Source organism: Abramis brama (genome assembly GCF_963993115.1).
Source record: "Abramis brama genome assembly, chromosome: 23".
NCBI classification, from domain to species: domain Eukaryota; kingdom Metazoa; phylum Chordata; class Actinopteri; order Cypriniformes; family Leuciscidae; genus Abramis; species Abramis brama.
Genome location: NC_139985.1, coordinates 11,640,277 through 11,663,185, shown reverse-complemented (window position 1 = coordinate 11,663,185; position 22,909 = coordinate 11,640,277). Strand labels below are relative to the sequence as shown.

Sequence of the window (22,909 nt, the reverse complement as noted above, 5' to 3'; positions counted from 1 at the left end):
AGGATTCAACATTCTTGTTTCATTTTGGTGACATACTAGAGTTAAAGGTTTTCACAGAGAGGAATTTGGTCTGAAAGTCAATTTTCACCACGTTTCTAGGAATGAAATATTATAAATAAGTGCGCAATGATATATGAACAAACCCCTTGTAAAAAAATAAAAACTTCTGAATAAAACAGGGTTTGGGGTAAGTGCTACTGAAGATTTCTGGCTTGGTCCATTAGAAAATACATTTTGAGAAAAAAAAGATATGCATTGTAATTGAAATCTAAAAAAACAATGGTTTTGCCTGTAGTGTGTTATCTTAATGAGGCATCACTCAGTAACATAATTTAAATGCTAGACTTTAAAAAAAGCATCACTGGTGTTGGATTAACTAAAAGTCTCTTTAACATACGTTGCAGCATCCACATGTAAATTTTCTCCTGCGGTATCACGGATCAAATATGCAATACGCACGTGCGCTACAGGGGGCGCCATAACACAGTATAACTGCACCTCTGCATTCAATTCATGCGAAGTTGAACTTCAAATGAAAATTTGTTTTTCATTATGTAGTTGTTAAAATACTATAATTTATAATAGCCTATATAAAAATCGAATTATCTAAACAGTTCGTCATTGCACATGAAAAGTCGTTCACTGGACACATGATATAATTATTTATTAGATTTTCGTTGCGAACAGACTATAACATCTTAAAAAGCAGTGCAAGTCTCAGTTCAGACACGCTGTATGTAGTTACAGGCAATTGAGTCTATATAAATAGGCAAGACTGAAAGAGTTAATCAGACAAGTAGCCTACGCGTGTTGCTCTTCCCTGTTTGCCAGTGTCGTTCCAGAGGTGTGACAGCGCTTTACTGTGGATAACTGGGATGAATACTAAAATGTGAGAAAGGATGTTATAATATCATTGTGGTGGCGTTATGCAGGGACCCATATGTTTTTCATAAAGAGGAGGATGTGATCTGCAAGATGTGACTGAGGAGAGCCGCAGAAGAATATTAATTGGCATCGCAGGTCCGTGTGCATGGTCTTGTCTTACGATATCTTCTATGAAACGTCGCCTTTTCTCAAACAGACAGCATGTATGGGAGTAATATTTGAAGCATTAATCACTTGATTTATATATGGTTTTGAGATTTCAGTCAACGTAGGCTCCCTAAATGCAGGGACGCATGAGGAGAAATCTGCCTCCTGTCGTGTCAGATTTCTAGGACCTTTTTGGTGTTGTGCTAAATGTTTGCATTAAAACGTCTTGTCATTGAAAACCAGCGTTCAAACATTCTCTTATCGTCTCATTCATCCAGCTTGTAGTTCTGCTGATGAAAGCGTCGCGCGTGGCTTTAAATGGGATTTTCCGTGGCATGTTGCTATGCGATGGATTAATGCTGCAAAACAGTCACACGCCTGTTATTGTCTTGGATTGATTAACAGTAAATGTGTCATAAATGTGTCAATGTATGTGTTATTTCGGGTAAGCCACAATGATCAATATTGCGATACTATTTATCCATGCGTGTGTCTCTGTTTGATTCATTATAAATGATTCGAATCTGTTGAATCAGTTACAGTAAAAAGATTTGTTCAGTGACCCTTTCCGCAGGTTACATCGCCACAAGTCTGAATTCGGAATAGCATACTAGTCTTACTATGGCATAACGATATAAACTGAAGTGTACTAGTATGCTACTATTAATTAATTGTATGTTTTTTGAGTGAGTCATTCAATCGATTCATTACAAACACCGAGTCGTTCGAAAGTCTTATCTTAAATGAAACATTTTCGTGAGGCTACAAATCTACCAAAGGAGTGATTGAGCTTCCAATTTCCCCCACAAGTGACAAAGGAAGCAGCTCTATTAAATTCTCTTTCGTTTTTCATTATTTTGTTGTTCTTTTACATCTATCATGGCTATACCATGGTATAAAAACTACCATGTAAATATCATCAATAGCATCTACAGAATTAATTTAGTATCAAAAACTAATATCATCGCTGTACCGTGATGCCGCCACAAAAAAAATTTTATGTAAGAATGTCAGCATCAGTGAGTTTTTTATTTTATTTTACATTATAATTTTATTTATTAATATTTTTATACATTTCATTTTTCATTTTAGTATTTTAAGTATTTCTTTTAAACTTACATTTATTTTTACTTGAGTTTTAGTTTGAATCATTTTAGTACTTTTAGTGATTAATCGCGATCAATCGCATCTAACATAAAAGTTTATAAATATAATGTCTGCATACATATTCATTTACTACTTTTGATTTGATTTGAATGATTCTCATTTTCATTGAAGTTTTTCATCTAACATTTATATTTAATTTTATTTCAGCTTTATTTCAATTACCGAAAAATACATTTTAATCATTTTAGTTTTAACATAACAACACTGACCCGCAGACAAGACAAGTCACTCATGCCAAGTCTTGTAGAGGTGTGGCAATTATATAATGTGGTTTTGTTTTACAATGCTACTTTCCTCCAGACCACATCATAATGCTTATTTTGTATGACAATCAGCAGATTTGCCCATTCATTCAAATGAGATTCACATAATGAACTGCGATTCTATAATTGAAGCTCTTGAGTTGAGCTCCCTCTCTCAGGTCCCACTATGTTCACTGCTAGCTGAGGATGGTGTATGTGGTTTGAAGTGTCTAGACTCTGAGTCACTCTGCTTTGCAAAGCACAGACTTCTTGCTCCATCTAGCACTGTCAAGAGTGTATTTTCAGCAGATCTCCTTTTTTTTGACCTCCTCCCTCTCCAGGGTGCAACAGCAATAAAGAGTTCAAACTGAGTCAACTGTGGCTTGATGTTGTAGCCATGTGTAGACAAGCAGGCACAAAAGACTCATGCTGGGAATTTCAGGGTAACATCGTTTAAGCTTGTTATGTTTTCAACCCGTCTTGCAGCTTGCAGGGTTTTGAAATATGTTAGATGGAAGTGACAATATATAGAGGCAGCAACTACATGCTGAAAGGGATCAGTCACATCAAAACATTTATGTATTGCCAAAAACATTTTTCAAAATATCTTCTTTTCGTGTTCCACAGAAGACAAAGTCATGACAGAATGATGACATAAGTTTTAAGTTTTGGGTGAACTATCCCTTTAAAGTCTTGAGTCATCACCACAAATTACAGTGCAGGGTGTGAGTGTTAGTGTCCAAACAAATGGCTTTCTGTTATCTGTCCAGCTGCCATGCTGTCTGACCCCAGGACAGGGTCTGAGGTGGCAAAACTCTGTCTCCACCCCAGCTAGGCTGTGAATGTATACATGTTTTCACAGAGGGATTTACCACAGTGTTGCCAAGCTGTGGTCAGCTTTGTTGCAGACTGTCTGTCTTGTCTTTGTTTATCCAGTAGCAAAGAAAACACGGAGGGAAGAATTTCATCTTTGGGTGGACAAGAAAGAGGAGTTGAGCAATTACTCAGACAGAAATAACACAAATTTAAGCCGCCATTCGACTATTCTACGAGAGATTTAGCTTCATGTTGGGTTTTGTAAGGCTCTGATGTTCTGTAGTGCAATACTGCTCACATCATCTCCGAATTGAAACAGTTTTTCATCTAAAAGGATAATAGTTTTACCTACTTGTTCACTAAAGCTGCACTGAGGTTCACACTTGTTCAGACAGACAAAAAATATTCTAGACACCACGAGATATTTTCACTTATTTTAAAAGACCCAAAAATGTTGTTCCAAACCTGTATGACATTCTTACTTCTGTGGAACACAAAAGAAGATGTTGAAAGTAAAAACTTTCACCTTACAATGAAAGTCAATGGGGTCCAACGTTGTTTTGAAGCCTAAGGGCAGAAAAAAGTCATACAGGTTTTTTTGTTGTTGTTAACTTTCCCTTTAAGAATGAAGTTAAATAAGAATTAGAGGAAATATGATCTCTAATACAAACATTTGCATATAATGGACCAGTGACATTGTCATAATACTACCTTAGGTCACACATGTTGTAGGAAAGCTTTTTGTATGTCACTTCCTTTATGACTGATGAAAATAAGGATATACAGTACCTATACAATATACTTGTTTAATGTTCATAGAAGATCACTTGTAGAAGGGTGACTGAATAAGCAGACTATCTAAGCAAATAAAGTGCTTAAGGTTCTTGATTCTGTAGCTACTAAAATGGGTTGAACACAGTGATTGTTGTTTGACCCCTGTAACCCGATCTGCAGACATCAAAGCGAAAGAGAGTAGAGGTTGGCAGGACAGCAGCTGGTTGTTCTTGAGAATCAGATGTAAGGAGGAAGGGTCACTCCTGTTCACTTGCTCAGATGAAGGAGCCGTATTTCATTATATTGAGCACAGTCATCTTTTATTAGTTCTGCCCTTAACTAATGGCCTTTGATATTACTTTTGACAACTTTGTTCACAAATCACTGCTATAGGGTTACACAGTTCAATCATTAAGGAATAAAACAGACTCCACCTGCAGTGTTTTTCCTTTTATGCTCATTAAGTTTAAAGTGCCCCTATTATGCTATTTTAAATTTTGCGTTGGAGGTCTCCTACAACAGGTTTACATGCATCCAAGGTCAAAAACCACTTTAATTTTCTTATAATATACATTGCACACCAACTCTTTTCTGATCAATAAAGGATTCAGACTCTCTAAACCCCTACTCTGCTCTGATTGGTCAGATGGCTCAGTCTGTTATGATTGGTCTACCGCTTGCAGCGTATTTCTGAAACAAAACAGCCATTACCATATCTGAATTTCAGCTCCCGAGGCTTCCTCAGCACTTGTATACGCAAACAGTAACAATGGTGTCGGTTTTACCCTATCAAATCCACCGTGAGTCCTCATCCTTTGGAAGTGCATGCAAAATGGAGTCGCAGCACAGAAAACAGCGTCTTCTCGACATGTCGGCATGTTGCTACAACATGTTGCTTCTCAGCTAGTGTTTGCGGGCTAAGTACTAAGTAGACGTTGTTTGCGGTCAACCAATGAAGAACATAGGCTGGTATTAAGCAAATTTTTTGCAAACCTACTTAGATATGTTATGGATTTGAGACTGGAATTGCTGACAACTCGTTTCGGCATGTTCAGAATCGATTCTTTCTTTAAGGAGACAATAACTTTATTTGGCGTGCACTTTGATCTTTAAAACTTTGCAGACCTTTTACATTCACAAACAGCTATATTACACACTAAATAAAAGTTAATACTCAAAAAGGCATAGGGGCCCTTTATTGTGTACACTTATTTTATATGTAAACTTCATATTTACAATCAAATTGTTTTAGAGACTACACTCCATGTCAATTAAATGTGTCCTCAATTATGTATTTTTGTTTACTTACAAAATGCATGATTACCCTCATAGATGATGCTCAAATACTTTTGCCTGTGACCCAGAAACATTCTTCATTGCATCTCTGTTGTATTTTGAACTCTGAAGTGATGCAATGGCCAAAGAAAGACAGAGAGTGAGAAGGAGCGTAATCTCCCAGCAGTAATCCTCTGATTCTTTGTAGTGCCAGAGCCCTATTGGTGTGCTAAAACAGGGCAGTGCAAATGAGAGACAGGTCATGACAAGTCCTTGGAATTGCCTTTGTCTGCTTTGAGAAAGCACTTCTCCCCCAAGCGCTAATCTCAGCCCCTCCAATTTCTACTACAATAAGGTCTCATGGTCACAAATAGCGTCAGATCCCTCTGCTATTCCAATTCACCATGCTGTCGTGTGCAGGAAAAGTGTGTCATAAATTTCTAGGCTGCATGTTCCTTTCATCATGCTCATGTCATTTTATATGATAGTGTTGCAGCATTTGTCAGACATTCTAACCGATCCCATGAAAAAAACATTAACTATTTTAGAAGCTGATTTCATATACATTTTTACAATGTTTCGTATACATGGAATGTACAATTCTTAGAAGATCCAACGCTAAAATTAAATGTCAGGTCATGTAAAAAATAATAATAAATAAATAAATAAATTCAGCAAAACATGTACATTTCTCTAAAACATGAGTTTAGCCAAAAAAGAAATGCAGTTAGCAGATGGAGGTGTAAAACATTGCAGAGACTAGTAACAAGTGTTCAATGTGTCATTTTTAGTGCTCGAAAGCTCATAAACTCATTTTACGTTCCAAATTTTCTTTGGTTGACTCTTTAATAAAAATGTCACCTCATGACAGACTGACTTTGCACTGAATCAAATAATATAATACTTGATTGTTTTAAAGCTTGAAAAAGTCTGTTTTAAAACAAAATAAATTACTTGTGGTATTGTCAGAGTTTTTCTTCCAAAGCACAGAAGAAAGCTGAGAGGAATGCTGCATGCAGAGGTCAGTAATTTGCTAAGTAAACACTGCTGACACTTAATGTTTGTTTGACCACATGACTATTGACTTAAAGGAATAGTTCACCTAAAAATGAAAATTCAATATACTCACCCTCATGTCATTCAAAACCTATGTGACATAATTTCAGCTGTGGAAAACAAAATAGGAAATTGTGAAGATTGCACTTTTTTAATTCAGTGAGAATGCATGGTGACCAAAGAGGTAAAGCTTAAAAAAGGACATACAATCATATATATATAAAGAATGAAATCTTTAATTTTTTTTATTCTTTTAAAGCAATTTGCTATTTTAAAGGGATACAGTTCGCCCAAAAATGTCTTTCTTGAATGGCGGTAACCGAACATTGAGCCCCAGTTTTTTTCATAGTCTACTAATCGAAGTCAGTGAGGTCCATGAATTGTTTGCTACCTATGTTTGCTACCCATGTTCTTCAAAATATCTTCTTTTATGTTATGCAGAGTAATGCAATGAGAGTATACATTCTTGTCTGCGACGTTTAAGTTAGAACCCATATGGTTGTTACTGACGCCACAGTCTCACCTGTCCGCTTTTCAGACCAAACCATTGAACTTGCCGACATAATCTGCATTTATATAGCTTATTTGGAATTTAATTCGATTTTATATACAGCCGAATTGCCTGGACAGACCCAGATACAATTTATATATAACTTAAAATGTATAATAAAACTTACTTGTGTATTTTTAATATTTTATTACCATTTTATGAGTGTGTAACCCCCGTCAACGCATGGAAATGGTTTCGTCCTTGTTGCCTTTAGGGCTCGTAGAAATTATTGCCTGAGTTGCTGCAACGTCTGCAAAGAAGAAACGCGATAAACATTTGACGTCGTGCATTATAGACAACTTTCTAGAGTAACATGTTAATTAAATCGTACATGTAACGAAATAAGCAGCTGCTTTTCTCTCCCTTTTTTGGATATCTTCTTAGCGACTTAATTCGGTCAAGGTAAGCCTTTGTAACTGCACATTAAAGCAAAAAGTTTCTCCAGTAGATCAAGCGTGTCACGTGATAAATAATTGCTTTCAAAATGTTAGTTAATTGGAATTATTTTTTGCTCTCGTTTGACTTGCGTTTGCTGTTTAGTTGATGGTGATAGGTGATAACAATCTATACAATGAAAATCTTAGCCAAGTAAAGCGGACCATTTATATTCACATCGCTTCATAATATACGTTGATTTTGTGAGTTCTTCATTTCAGGTCTTGACACTTGGATGTCATGTAAGTTAGATACTCCAAATGCATTGGGGTCACAGCTGTGTATACAGTATCATCTGCCACAGCTGTCATTAACATGTCAATTCACACACTCTTTTTTGTTTTATTGATGGTTGTCAACAGAAACAGATCAATCATTTCAAATAGACATTTTTTTCTATTAATAATTGTTGTCATAAGTTGTTCCAAACCTGTATAACATTATTTCTCCCATGAAACACAAAAAGAGGCAGAAGTTTACAGTCACCATTCACTTTGATTGCATTTTTCCTCTGTGCTGCTGAAAGTGAATGTCTGAGACTGTCATTCTCCCAAACACCTGCTTTTGGGAATGTTTTCCAGGTTTGAAATGACATCAATGTGAGCAGATTGTATAATTTTTGGCTGATGAATGTAACCCTTTAACCAGGTTTTACACAAGCGGCGACTCTACGCTATACCAAAATTGTACGTACCTCAAAATGAAACTTTAAACTTTATTAATATTACATGATGTACACAGGCCCATGAATATAAAATCTTGTTAATGCATATACAACAGCAGAAATGCGATCAGCCTAACATGGAACAAACACTAAATATGAATTAAAAATTCTCAGTGTTTTATTTTTCAGAGATTTCTATCCCTATGCTTGATACTGTAGTTGCATTTTGGTATTTTCCTTTAGTACAGTACCAGTCAAAAGTTTGGAAACACTACTATTTTTTATGCTTTTGAAAGAAGTCTCTTATGCTCATCAAGCCTGCAGTTAAAAAAACAAAAAAAAACAAAAAAAAAACAGTAATATTATGAAATATTATTACAATTTAAAATAATGGTTATCTTTTTTAATATACTTTAAAATGTAATTTATTTTTGTGATGCAAAGCTGAATTTTCATCAGCAAGTACTCCAGTCTTTGGTGTCTTATGATCCTTCAGAAATCATTCTAATATGCTGATTTATGATCAATGTTGGAAACAGTTGTGCTGCTTAATATTTTTTTATAACCTGAGATACTTTTTTCAGGATTATTTGATGAATAAAAAGTTAAAAAGAACTGTATTTATTTAGAATAGAAATCTTTTGTAACAATATACACTACCGTTCAAAAGTTTGGGAACAATAACTATTTTTTTAAAAAAGAAATTAGTACTTTAATTCAACAAGAATGCGTTAAATTGATAAAAGGTGATGGTAACGATTTATATTGTTAGAAATGTTTTTATTTTGAATAAATGCTGTTTTTATGAATAAATGCTGTTAACGTTTTACTCATCAATGAATCCTGAAAAAAGTATTCCAAAAAAATATATTAAACAGCACAACTGTTTCCATCATTGATAATAACTGAGTATCAAATTATCATATTAGAATGATTTCTGAAGGATCATAAGACACCAAAGACTGGAGTACTTGCTGATGAAAATTCAGCTTTGCATCACAAAAATAAATTACATTTTAAAGTATATTAAAAAAGAGAACCATTATTTTAAATTGTAATAATATTTCATAATATTACTGTTTTTTTTTGTTTTTTTTTGTTTTTAACTGCAGGCTTGATGAGCATAAGAGACTTCTTGCAAAAGCATTAAAAATAGTAGTGTTTCCAAACTTTTGACTGGTACTGTATTTTTTTTTGTCTAATTTTTATTTGTGAGACAATAATGTATCTCCGGTTCTCTTGCTTTTCCCTCTCTCACACTTTATCTCTTTCACATATTTTGTCCTAGCACATTGCTTTGTCATCAAATTCCCACAAATCCCTTGTTTATATCTCTCTCATAGTTCTCTCTGAGTCAGGTTTTGATCTCAGAGCATTTATCCTCAACTCTCTCCTCCCATCATGCTCTCTGCCAGGTCTCTACAAGAGCCGAGGTTTGCGATATCTGCTAGCATGTGTCTGCCAGATGTGCTCAGATTGTTTTGAAGAATCTTATTCGTTCAGTTGTTCTGTTGTGGAGTATGAGAGCAGCTTTTTTTTAATACATATTTTACCTTTTTTTGTGCATATATCCCTACTTGCACTTGCTCTTCTTTGTTGTCTGTTTACCCTGCACATGGTAGTTTTATGTCTTGTTTTGTTGTTGGGTGCATTCCCAGCCATCCATCGTACCACATGACCCACGCCACTTCCTCATAAACAAAAACACATTCTGCTTGTTCTGTCCATCTTGCCAGCAGGCTTTATAACCTAAGTGTGATTCATGAAAAGACTGTTTTGTGCCATTTGGCATGTGAAATGTTTTGTCTTGTTTGTGAAAGTACAGTGGATTCAAATACATTTTAAGTGGATGTCAGTATGCAAGTTATTTTATGTCATTAAATGCATTGACATGAAAATTGACATATTTACCCTTTATTCGAATATTTAAAAAATATTGTTCAAGATTTGCGAGCGTATTGAGTAGTTGTGCTTGTAAGTCAATAATGTTTTATTTGTGACAACGCAATGAAACATACCAAATTTTGCAGACTTAATTTTTGGCCAGGCTGTCATATAAAGAAATTATGAATACATGCAAAAAACGAGAGAACCAACTAAATATTAATAATTGATTGTTAATTTTTGCATAGTAAAATAAAACTTGTGGCTGTAGTTTACCTCTTTTTTTGCCAAATACTTTTGTCAGATAAAAATCTTTACGAAGTTTAGTGTTTTGTTCTTCCCTCATATTTAAAGGGGTGGTTGATTATGATTTCACTTTTCTAACTTTAGTTAGTGTGTAATGTTGCTGTTTGAGCATAAACGACATCTGCAAAAGTTACAATGCTCAAAGTTCAAAGCAAAGGGAGATATTTGCTTTTAAATAAATAGTTTTTTAAGGACTACAACAAACGGCTGGTAGGGACTACACAACATTCTTCCCGGGTTAGTGACATCACTAACCCTAAAATTTACATAAACAACGCCCCTGGGAACACGCAGTCCATGTTGAGAAGAGGAGAGTTGTTGTAGTCGAGCACATTTGTAAGTCTGCTTAAGTATATTTTATATACTTTATTTGATTCCACATTACAAATCAAATAATCCAACAGATTAAAACAAATTAGCATATTGTTATGGATTATACAGTTCTAAGGGTATAGGAAACATCGCCTTTTCCAAATAAACATGCTTCCTATCGTTGCTGAGATTGAACAGTACTTTGCCAACTGTTTGTCCCGTTTTAGAAATCCCCCCAATGCAAAGTCCACGGATCGCCAGCCTGGACCTGGACTACCAAACACTAGCACAATAAGCTGGCATTTGTACCCAAGGTTCTCAATGGTCGATATCAGTGACTGATATTTTAGAATCTTAGAGCAGTAAGAGTCCTCCATAAACAAGTCAAATGCACATGACGCCCTCGATAGTGTAACTGTTTTGCCATTCTGAGAGATGTTAACAATATCCGGTGTATTAGCAATTCCTAAAAAAGTGTTTGCAGGTGAGTTAACCATACAGACTACGTACAATCATGTCAGAAAATTCTCTACATTTACGGCTGCAGTTACGACGGGTGTTTGTCACACACACACATACCGGCATCTCCGCATCTCCATACCGGCGTGATGACTCTGACTTCCAACCAGATGGAACTGGATAAATATTCTGAATGTTCTGATCCAATCTGACTTCTGACCTGTAATGTTGCCTGGATCATAATCATACACTGTTCGCTCGTTGGCCAGAGGAGAACTGGCCCCGACTGAGCCTGGGTTCTCCCAAGGTTTTATTTCTCCATTCTGTCACCTTTGATGGAGTTTTGGTTCCTTGCCACTGTTGCCTTGGCTTTTGGCTTGCTTAGTTGGGGACATTTAATATTCAACAATATTACTGATCTGCCTTACTTAAGGTGGACGATGATGCAATTTTCTTCTAGAAACAAACTTTGTTGTATTATTTTCATGTTATCACTGTGAAGCTGCTTTGATACAATTTGTATTGTAAAAAGCGCTATATAAATAAAGGTGACTTGACTTGAGCTCTTGAAGCTCTGCCCTCTGTGCCGGGAGCAGCAGCTCATTTGCATTTAAAGGGACACACACAAAACTACGTGCTTTTACTGACCCTCAAAAAGGGACAATTTAAACATGCTGTAAAAAAATGTTTGACCTAAAACTTCACATACACACTCTTGGGTGGGACAAGAGAGACTTATTTTACATATTGTAAAAAGAGGGCATTATACCACCCCTTTAAAATATTTTCCTCATATTTTGATGACTTAATCGAACTTGTAGGCCCACGCAAAACGAATATCTCCTCCGGACATCACTTTTGGCTACTACTGTAGTCAAAATGTATCAAAATAAATAAATCTGGAGATAAATTTTCAGTATTTAAAGAATTATTTCAGTTTATTTTTTTATTTTTTTTCATTAGTGAGCTCAGATTTTTAGAAAATAAATTTTAGAATAGCCTACACAATATTGGTGAAATTGTTGACATTTGTTGTCATTTATTATGTTTCATTAAAAGTTAATAATTCGTTCGAATCTGAGCTGTTTGGTTGTGAGACTCAAAAAGTTTCTGCAACCCCAGATTTGAACGTTGTTGTAACATTGTTGGATAATCTGGGTTTCCTCAATGAGCTTTCATTTTCACACTCTCGGTCATGTTACCCTCTGATGACATAACTTCCAGAAAGTAAGAGGAGAGGTAATTTTTAAATGAATGATTTACTGGCACAGCAATGATTCAAGTATAAAAACGATCACCATCTTTTTTCATTTATTTTGATAGCACTATTTGTCTCTAAGTTAATGTGTTCTGGTGTCTTAAAATTGCATTTTAAGGCAGAAAAAGCCATTAACCTCCCATAAGCCATCATTTAGAGGACTGAGTTACAGCAAGAAGTCAAAATAAATCGATCTTAGGAACATATAGAAGTTATTAGTGTATAACAATTATACTTTTTTCTTCCACACTAAGGGCTCAGCAGTGAATCGAGAAGTCGCACTGTGGCTCCCTCCACAGTCCACTGGGATACTGCAGTATTGTGGCCCTCAACACTGAATGACATGCCTCACATGACTCAAACTATAAGGTGATAGGAGGTTCTTCTCAGATCAGTCTCAGCTCATTGGTATCTTAATTTAGACACGTTCATTAGATATACATTCTTCTTTGTCCATAGGAGCTGAGGGTTAATTGGGAGCTAAATTCACAAGACTTCCTGAAATACATTAAATGGAGGTCAAAGGTCACCTGATCACTGCCATGGGCTTAGGCACTCCAGGTAAGCCCACTTAAATAATTCCTTGTTGAGAATTCCTTATGGAAAGCAGGGATGCACAGTATATATATATATATATATATATATATATATATATAAATATATATATTATATTTTTGTGTTTGTTGATATTGGGGGCTTATTTGTACCATTTAAACCTATTAATTTTAATTCGTGTATGATTTAATAATACACACATACGCCCTTTTTAACATTATTAATGTCTTTACTATCACTTTTGATTCATTTAATGCATCCTTGCTGAATACAATTATTACTGACTCCAAAATTATGAAGGGAAGTGCATATTTAATTAAGAATGTTATACCCTTAGAATGGATTTATACAACTTTGGCTTTCTGTCTCATGCACATTGTGCTCGTTCACAGATGTCAAGGGCTGTCAGGACAGCAAGCTTCAAGCAGAGCGAATCACAGAGCTGCAGGAGCGAAAACAGAGTCTGCAGAGCCTTTTGAACAGTCGTCTTGGAGAGCTGCGGCAAGTGTGTCTTCTGGAGGCGGTGAGATGGTTTATTCAATTTTGGATCAGTATTTTACTTTTAGTTAGTCGCTATAAAATAGTATTCTCTCAAAGAAACAAACACAAAATTATGACTTCAACATTGAAGGAAATGTGCATCGAGCTGATTCACAAAGTTTCTAGATCTACATGATTTTTCCCTCTCTCTCTGATGTTTGAAGTTTGGGTGTTAGGATTTGCATTTATGTGAAGAACAGTTTGTTATTAAGTTGCATTTAATATGTAGATGTACAAAAAAATCGGAACTAGGCGTACTTACTAGAACCATCTGTTCTAACGAATGGCAACAAACAGCACAAAATTCCCCTAGTGAAGTGATTGAAACAAAGTTCAATTTTAAATGCCTGTACAGGAGCTCACAGGGAAGCTTCCACAGGATTTTCCTTTAGGAGACGGGGAAAGACCTCCCTTTGTTCAGCGCCGAGCTGGCCTGGCCCCTCATGTCACCTCAAAAGGAGAGGTGAGTCTGTTTGCTGAAAGCTAATAAAAGGAACAGTTTAATACAATAATAACCATATCTGTTTTCCATGTAGGATGACCCAGGTCAGAGAAGGCAGATGAAGGCTCTCTTCAGTGGTGCCCTGCGCCGGAGCATCGATTATGATAAAAGCACATTGCACAGTAAGAGGACTGTTCATCGGGGATGTCACACGGGTAACAATACACACACACACACACACACAAGCACAAATTATATTCTGGTTAACATTGGTTATTTGGTACAAAATGCATTGGGAATGGCTCTACAGGAAATGCGTGGTAACTGAGTCATTATGCAAGACTGTTGTTTTGCTTGAAAAGGACAATGGACTAATGTTGACAGACTTTGATATTTATAAATGACTTGATTATATGTTTTTAACCAATAGATTACTGCAACAGAACATTTATATTTTAAAAAACTTGTAGCGTCAGACACATTTTTATGAATTAAATTTTATTCACAAGGATGCATTAAAATAATTAAAAGTGACAGTAAAGATATCTACAGTGTTGCAAAAGTGTTCTATTTCAAATAAATGCTGTACAGCAGCACAACTGTTTTCAACTTTGATAATAGTAATTTTCTTGAGCACCAAATCAGCATATTAGAATGATTTCTGAAGGATCATGTGACACTGAAGATTGGAGTAATGCCATCACGTGAATAAAAGATAAAAGAAAAAAAAACTATATCTAAGAAAAAAAATCTTTCCAACCCTAAACTGTTAAACAGTAGTGTAAACAATTGTTTTTATCTCATGATTTATATAATAGACAATAAGAAATCTGTTCTTTGTGCAATTCTTTTTATGGAATTATTTTCATTTTTAATATTTTCAGAGGAAACTGTAAAGTCAGAAAGCAGTTCAATGTCAGACTCAACATCACATGACAATGGTGAGGCCTCTTAACATTATAAAACAATGAATGTACATCTCAGTACCCTGTGTTTGGCAGGCTGTAACTGTGATATTGCACAACTCTGTCAACTGTGGTTTACAGAGGATTCGTCTCCCAGTGTGGCACCTGAGCATCGCTCCTTGTCTCACCCCCGGCTGGCCCCAGGCAGTCCTGACAGTAGGCTCTGTAGGAAGCTGTCGCCTGTGGAGATCTACTACGAGATGAGGACTCGCCGCAACTCAGCCTCAAGCTCTGTGAGGTGAGCGGAGGGGAGGAAGGGATGTTTTCACGAGCTGAAATGGGTAAGGTTTACACTACAATTAAAACTTATGAATGTATGAATGTTCATCCAGCCCGAGTGACTCTATGCCAAGAAGTGCATCCAATGTGGAGGGCAGAAGTGTTCCAGCCACACCGCTGTTGTCCCGCACTGCACCAGTCAGTGTCCATGTGAGGTACTAACTCTTTTCTGGCCATTCCTTCTGCTATTTGTACACTGTAGTGCATACCTGTCAACATTTGGGTACCAAAATACGGGAGGGGGGGGGGGTTTCATGTCATCTATACATTACACACCCCATCGCCAAATCATAGAAAAATTCAGTTAAGACAGTTGTATTAATCTTAACAATACACAACAAATCAATATACAGAAAAACAGATTTCTATAGTCTGTATAATCTGTGAGTAGGCTACAGTTTTCAAAACTGAACAGGTGATGTTGTGTAATATTCAGTTACTGTAAGAAACTGTTCCAGCGGGTGGAGTTTACTGGTACTGAATATTACTACTCCATTAACTGGAACAGATTTTCCCTGGAACTGAATATTACATCCAAATATTGTTATGTAATCAATCAGCATATTGTTGTGTAACTTCACCTATTGGAACAGTATTTCACAATTTTTCACAGGAACTGAATATTACAAACTATATTGCGAAATACCGATTTACAAAACAACGATTGCGAAAGCGTGCACGGATTATGAATTTGTTCACTGTTACCGTTGTAGGCTATACGTATTTTTTTTCTTTTTTTCTGTATAGTTCTATTTTGTTAATAAATTTTGCATTCTATTTTGGCTTTCTCGTGTGTCCCTATTTTTGTTGTGTCCCTTTTGAGCCACGGGGCGAAACGGGTATGGATTGAAAAACCAAAGCAGCTGTAGGCTACGGTTTACAAATCTGTGCACAGCTGAGACTTTTTCTCTGGTAGCCTACTTTTGGCGTAAAATATTTATTTCCGTCAAGGTCAGGCTGCGATGTCAAATGTATTCCCAGGAATGAGTGATGTGCTTTCCGCTTTTAAAGTTTTATAAAATAAGTAGCCTAAGATATGGCTTGAATGGTTTAAAAGCATTAGCAAGAATAAAAGCGCATCATTTAATGTAACGCCATAATTGCGTTAAGTATTTACTTACCACTGAGTGTTTTCCCATTTCTACAAGAAATGAAATTTGTATGATGTGTTGATTGCGTGAGTAGGATGGGTTTCATACAAGATCTGGCAACTGGACAACCTTGGAATAAAATATTGGTGTGATTATTCATATAACAACGTTTGGGCCATACAAATAACGGGAGTTTCACGGGAGAAATAACAAAACGGGAGGGGGGTGGGAGATTGGTGTGAAATACGGGAGACTCGCGGGGAAAACGGGAGTGTTGACAGGTATGCTGTAGTGTCTACACTTTGGCTCTGTTCCAAAACCTAATGAGTTGCCTACTGCCTATATAGGCATCTGCCTTCTAAGGCAACACCCAAACTGGCATTTGAATGTCCAGCAACACAGAAATAGCACAATCTGCAAGAATGATTCTAATATAGTTTGATATTAGCTTGTTGCGAAGCTAAAAATACAATACTCTTATAAGCATAGACAAACGCTACCATTCAAAAGATAGGGGTTGTTCATATTTTTTTAATGTTTTTGAAACTTGAAAACGTATGCTTACCAATGCTGCATTTACAAAAATACAGTAAAAACAATATTATTGTGAACCATTATTACAATTAAAAATGTAATTTATTCCTCTGATGCAAAGCTGAATTTTCAGCATCATCACTCCAGTCTTCTGTGTCACGTCACATGATCCTTCAGAAATCAATCATTCTAATAAGCTGATTTGTTGCTCAAGAAGTATTTCTTATTCTTATCAATGTTGAAAACATTTAATATTTTTGTGGAAACCATGATGCGTGTTTTTTTCTTTGAATAAAAAGTTCAAAAGAACAGCACTTATTTGAAATAGAAATCTTTTATAACATACTGTTGCATTTGATCAATTTAATGCGTCCTTGCTGAGTAAAATAATTAATTTCTTTAAAAAATGTTTTACTGATCCCAAACTTTAGAACATATTACACACAAATATAGGGAATTAAACAATTTAAAATTAACCTTTACTTCTAAACCTTTTCAGTATGAAATTAAATATTTTATATTTTATATTTTAGAATTGTTCTTGCTTTGTCTGCCATCTTCTCACTGGCTTTAGATCCAATTTTTGTTTTTCTTTTTAAATCTTATTACCACTAATGACTTCTTACTGTCTTATCTTTTCCTTCTGCTAGGCCGGAGATGTCTGGTGGTATTGCGCTAAAGCAGTGGTGTGGCAGTCCAGATGTTCCTCAGTTTGTCCCACTGGCATCTTTGGAGGGCTCCTCATCTGAGCGCCGCAGCTGCCCCTACAGCTCCCGCGCTCGCCGTAGCAACAGCTCTGAGGCGCTACTTGACCGCTCGAGTCTCCCTGAGCCCGGCCCTCCCCGCAACGGCATGCCACCCCGAGCTGGACCATACAAGAGCTCTGAGTCCCTCACGGATGGGAAGCTCCGTCAGATATATCAAGGCAGCCCAGAGAGTCAGATGATGGGCTTTAAAGACCAAGGTCGAATGCGCTCCTCTCTTGGTGGCAGTGGCACTGGTTACAATGAGATTTTGATAGACTACATTTGGGGCAAACAGCAAAAGAGGCCCGTCCAGGCTCCGCAGAACCAGTCAACAGGACGAATCTGGACGGATTTCTCCACTCCTCAAACGGGCACCCCTCCACATTATAACGGTTTCTCACATTCGCAGTTACATCTGGCTGCTGCTCCACCTTCCTATAGCCCCATGCTACTGCAGGGTCAAGAGTCTGAACCCCGTCGGGTCAAAGTGACACGAACGAAATCCTGCGGACCCTTCATCCCACAGGATGCCGTGTTGTTCTCGGCGTATGATCTGTCACATCCCTCCTCTGGATCCACAACCTCTTCTATTCCCAACCTGCTCCCTCACCACACAGAGCTGTCCACTGCTGCAGCGTTCGGACGCAGGCCGCCTCAGTTCTCTCTGCCCACTCCTGAGGACTCCACCCGCAGTCTGCACAAGGCACTGGCTCTGGAGGGACTCCGGGACTGGTATCTGAGGAACGCCTTAGGCTATTCCACTACGGCCAAAGGTCACGACGGACTTTCCATGCGCCACTCACATACTCACCACCACCTAGTGCACCAGCCACAGTCCATCCCAGCCGACCCACTGTACTCTGTGCACCGTCAAATACCTCAGTCAGCTTCATTTCACGGACATCCCTTGCATGCCAGGTGAGTTTTTCACATTTATCGTTCACCCCACAGCTGGGCTCCCATGGGTTTGGAAAAATATCAGAAAATTTGAAATAATCATGGAAATTACTGGAATAGTCTTGAAAATTACTATAGTAAATACAATTTTATAGCTAGTCATGAACATTTTGATTGATCATAAGGTGTGGGAACCATGCTACAAATGTGAAATAATAATTAGTATTATTAGTAGTAGTAGTACTACTACTACTTGTACTAGTAGTAGCAGTGTTATAAATGCATACAAATATAACCCTTTTTATCTTTTATATTATATTATATTATATTATATTATATTATATTTCATCTTACCCTAATATACTGTATGTAGGTAATTAGGGTAAGATCTTTTAAAAAAATTTAAAAGACGTTTCTTATGCTCACCAAGACTGCATTTATTTGATTAAAAATACAGTAACAACAGTAATATTATAAACTATTATAACAATTTAAAATAATGGTTTTCTATTTTAATATATTTTACCTTAAATTTATTTTTAAGGCAACGCTGTTCAGCAGCCATTACTTCAGTCTTTAGTGTCACATGATCCTTCAGAAATCATTCTAATATGCTGATTTGGTGCTCAAGAAACATTTCTTATTATTATCAATGTAAAACAAACAAACAGTTGAGCTGCTTAATATCTGTTGAAACTAAATTGTTTGATGAATAGAAAAGAACAGCATTTCTTTGAAATAAAAATCTTTTGTAACAATGGAAAAGTTTTTACTGTCACTTTGTAATAATTTAATGGATCCTTGCTGACTACTATATATATGTATATATATCACAATTGTAAAGAAAAAATGTATTATATTATTATTATATTAAATTATATTATTAAAATATTATTATTATTATTGATTGAATAGTTTAGCTGTAAGTTAACTAGTTAGATATTTTCTGATGCTGCCATTTTCAGTTTGATCTTCTCTCTTCATCATGGCAGGTCCGTGGAGCTCTCTCTCTACCCAGAACCTTTCCCCTCAGAGGGGAGCACTCAAAAAGAGTCCGGCTCTGAGCCCCCTTCACCTGGAACACTAGTCTGACTGGCAGCCAACACACCCTAGGGCCTCTAATGCAACATGTTGCAAAATCCAATGCAAAATGTCACCTTCTTATAGGGATGCACCGGTCTGAAACTGTGCTCAAGTACTAGTACTCCTTAAGAAAAGCTGATATAATTCACCCTTAGTTTGTAGCATAAATGCTGTAACACCAAGAAAAAATGACAGCAGAACAAAATAGCATTTGGTTGGAGATATTGAACATTATTTATATATATATATATATATATATATATATATATATATATATATATATATATATATATATATATATATATATTATAATAATTATTTATTATTATATAAATTATATATATTTGTAACAAAGTTCACGTTCAGGGAAGGAGGAGGCGGGAACCGGCGAACGTTCAACGCAAAGTTTTAATCATAAAATAAAGAAATAAGAAAACGAAAGTAAAGCAGCAGCTCCTCATGGATGACTGCCACATATAAACGTAATAAATACCAACATAAAAGGCCAGGCCTGGTCCTCTCTCGTCTTGCACTGTCGTCACTCCTCCTTTTATCCTTCCGGAGCTCCTCCGCGGGACTGGAGACCTGTGTGACGCGCAGGTGACGCTCATTAGCACTCGCTCCGTTCCCACGGCTCTCGACCCCGCTCCGCTTGCCACAATATTATATAAATTACGCCATTATTTAAAAGTACAATTATTGTACTGCATTCATCCCTATTGATTCATCCCTTACATTGTTCAGCAAATCAGGAGGCGTCTTTAAACGACACAGAACTGAAATAGTAGATCAGTGTGTTGGCTGTCATAGATCTAGCGTTGCTAGATACATTTTCTTTATTTTTCTCCATACTCTGTGTGTGTATTAATGGGATGTTATTGTAATGTATCTATAATTTGTTTTCAAAATGTAAAGTTAATCATCTCCACTTCATCCTGAGATATATTTATATATTTTCAGAGAATAAAATAGATTATAAGATATATGTATTCTTAATTACTATTTTGTAACTAATATGTTTCAGGTTAACAGTCATTTAATTATATACAAGACTACTGTAAGTTTAATGAACTCATGCATTTTAATGTACTATAACAGCAGTGAATGTGTTGCATACTTGTTTGTTTATATCTATATATCTAAATATCTATATGTAGCTATGAAGAGTATGATAAAAACATTTCATATAGAGGACCTTGAAGTGATGAGCTTTTTCTCCTGGAGGGCTTATATTCTCTGAAGTTCTAGACATGCAAACAAGCATATGCCTGGTCCCTAAAATGAACTTTAAAGCTCTAATACAGGGATTTATACCATTTAGTCCACAGTCATCGATTCCACAATTTCAAAGAACTTGAAAAGGACCGTTGACCTAAAATATTGTGATCTTGAACTGAAATGGCAGTTTTGAGGCCTGTAAAATCTTAAAACTTGCATGATAAGATTTCAAAATGAAATGATGCATCCCTATGAAATCATTTGCAGAGTCAGAAATATATTAACGTTTATTATAATATAATATTTAATAAAAAAAAAAATTTAATTGCTTTTTTGTTTCAACAATTTTGAGAAAGAAAATTGTTTGCATATATTTTATACTTTCATGATTAGTCGCATCCAACTTGGCAACCCCTTCAATTGATATTCTACAGTATTCAACAAATATAGCTGAGCATTTACTGTAGTTTTCATGTTGAGAAGTGGCATAAGCTGGTCTTATGTTTGCACTTTTTGGAAGCAAAATACCGTATAATTGTCTAAACCAGTCAGTATGTCATCAATCTGTTTACTAACTAGTTTGGCGACTTGTTTTTAAGTCCTTTTGTTACAGTTCCTGAGTTGGTGGTTTAGTTTTTCTTCTTTAGATTGTTCCTGAAATAGTAATTCTGTCATTACCGATTATTACCCTTGAAATCAGAACAATTTGGTGTCCACTAGTTAAAAACAAGACTGTAGACTAATGTTAAGCCTATGTATTAGCGCTAAAACTGCAGAACATAGGTCATATGATGGTTTAAGTTTCAAATGATGATGGTTTATTTAATACTTTGTTAATTAGACTTGAAGAATTCACGTGTATTTACTACTCTTCATGTTGCTGGTTTGTGAGGTGCCTCAAGCTGGTATCTGAAACTCATGACCAAACAGCTGTGCATTGCTAGTCTCTCTTAGTGTTTTTTGGTGACATAAATGTCTGTACTGTAATTAATTATAAATAACGAAAAATACCTATATGTAGCAACTTGAAAAAACAATATATATTGTATATTTATGAACTGATCAGATTTTGTATACATATTTATTTGCATAGTACACGCCTCTTGTTTGTTTACACCAGCGAAAGAGACTCTTGTTGTCATCTTTATGAATGACACCCTGTTTTGGCTTTAAATTGTGCTATCATTGTAGCTTTTAGAATCATAAATGTATTGCTAGATTTTTTTATATACTGTTTCCATTGTTTTTTTGTTTTTTACATTTCACATCACGATGGTCTGCTAGGTGGGGGGAAATCATAATAAAGATCATGATATAAAGTCTAATCCTTTTCCACATTGTGTCACTCTTTTTCAAAGATGAATCACACCTAAGTGTATATTTTACTTACAATTCATCATGTAAGCACAAATTTTGGGTTACACAGTACATTCTGAAAGGCTGCTCAGTTCACATTCCTTACGTTTATCTTTGGTCTTTGGTCACATCACTGCATGCCCACTGAACACTAGGAATGTGTTGGAATGTTTTTCGGACACTTCAAGTGATTCTCTTTTATTCATATTGGCGTACAGGCAGTTCTCTTTGATACATGCTTCAACTATTCTAAAATATATTAATATTTAACTGATTTCTCTATGACTAATACCATGTTTTAAGCATAAATATAACAGAATTTAGTAAGTTACCTCAATGCACTCAACCCCTTTTACTCACGGTTTGAAATGCAGAATGACACGCCTGCACAAAAACTACCCAATGACCAGGTGACATAAGGAAGACCCTATTCAGGATTAACCCATAAGGCTGCAGGTCCTGACAACATACCTGGTGACACAACCTGTCTCTCAATGTGGGGAAGAAGAGGTTGTGATGGACTTCAGGAGAAACTCTGTTGACCACCTCGCACTGACTAACAGCAGCTCGACTAGAGAGTCAGCAGCACTGAATTCTTGGGGGTGCACACACACATCACAGAGGATCTCACCTGGACCACCAACACTACATCAACAGGCCCAGCAGCGCCTCCACTTCCTGCGCTATACTGCAGGACAGTGAACACAGCTGCGAAGATCATCAGTGTCTCTCTCCCCTTCATACGGGACATTTTCCTTGCACGATGCTCCAGCAAATCCACCAGTGTCGTGAAGAACCCCACCCATCATTCCCAAAGTCTCTTTCAGCTCCTGCCGTCAGGAAGATTGTACCGGAGCATCAGAGGCTGTGAGAGCCTTCAACTCCAGTCACCCCGCTCACCTTTAAAACCCCTGTCCATACTCCTATACCTCCTGAACCAGAAGCCACACACAGGATGAGTGGCCTATACAAA

At 36.4% G+C, this 22,909-nt stretch overlaps 1 protein-coding gene across 2 annotated transcripts; it reads left to right on the top strand.

The window, feature by feature from the left end:
* Positions 1-849: 849 nt before the first annotated feature.
* ccdc120b (coiled-coil domain containing 120b) lies at positions 850-19,577 on the top strand. Of its 2 annotated transcripts, none has more exons than XM_084100048.1 (11): positions 850-1,020; positions 12,485-12,599; positions 12,690-12,791; positions 13,178-13,308; positions 13,681-13,788; positions 13,862-13,949; positions 14,652-14,708; positions 14,814-14,970; positions 15,065-15,166; positions 17,287-18,300; positions 19,272-19,577. In XM_084100048.1, the coding sequence occupies exons 3-11, from the start codon at positions 12,743-12,745 to the stop codon at positions 19,369-19,371; spliced, it is 1,806 nt and encodes a 601-aa protein (XP_083956174.1). In that variant the 5' UTR covers positions 850-1,020; positions 12,485-12,599; positions 12,690-12,742; the 3' UTR covers positions 19,372-19,577. The 2 variants fall into 2 exon arrangements, with proteins under 2 accessions (XP_083956174.1, XP_083956173.1); XM_084100047.1 differs by having other exon boundaries at positions 13,862-13,982.
* The last annotated feature ends 3,332 nt before the right edge of the window (positions 19,578-22,909 follow it).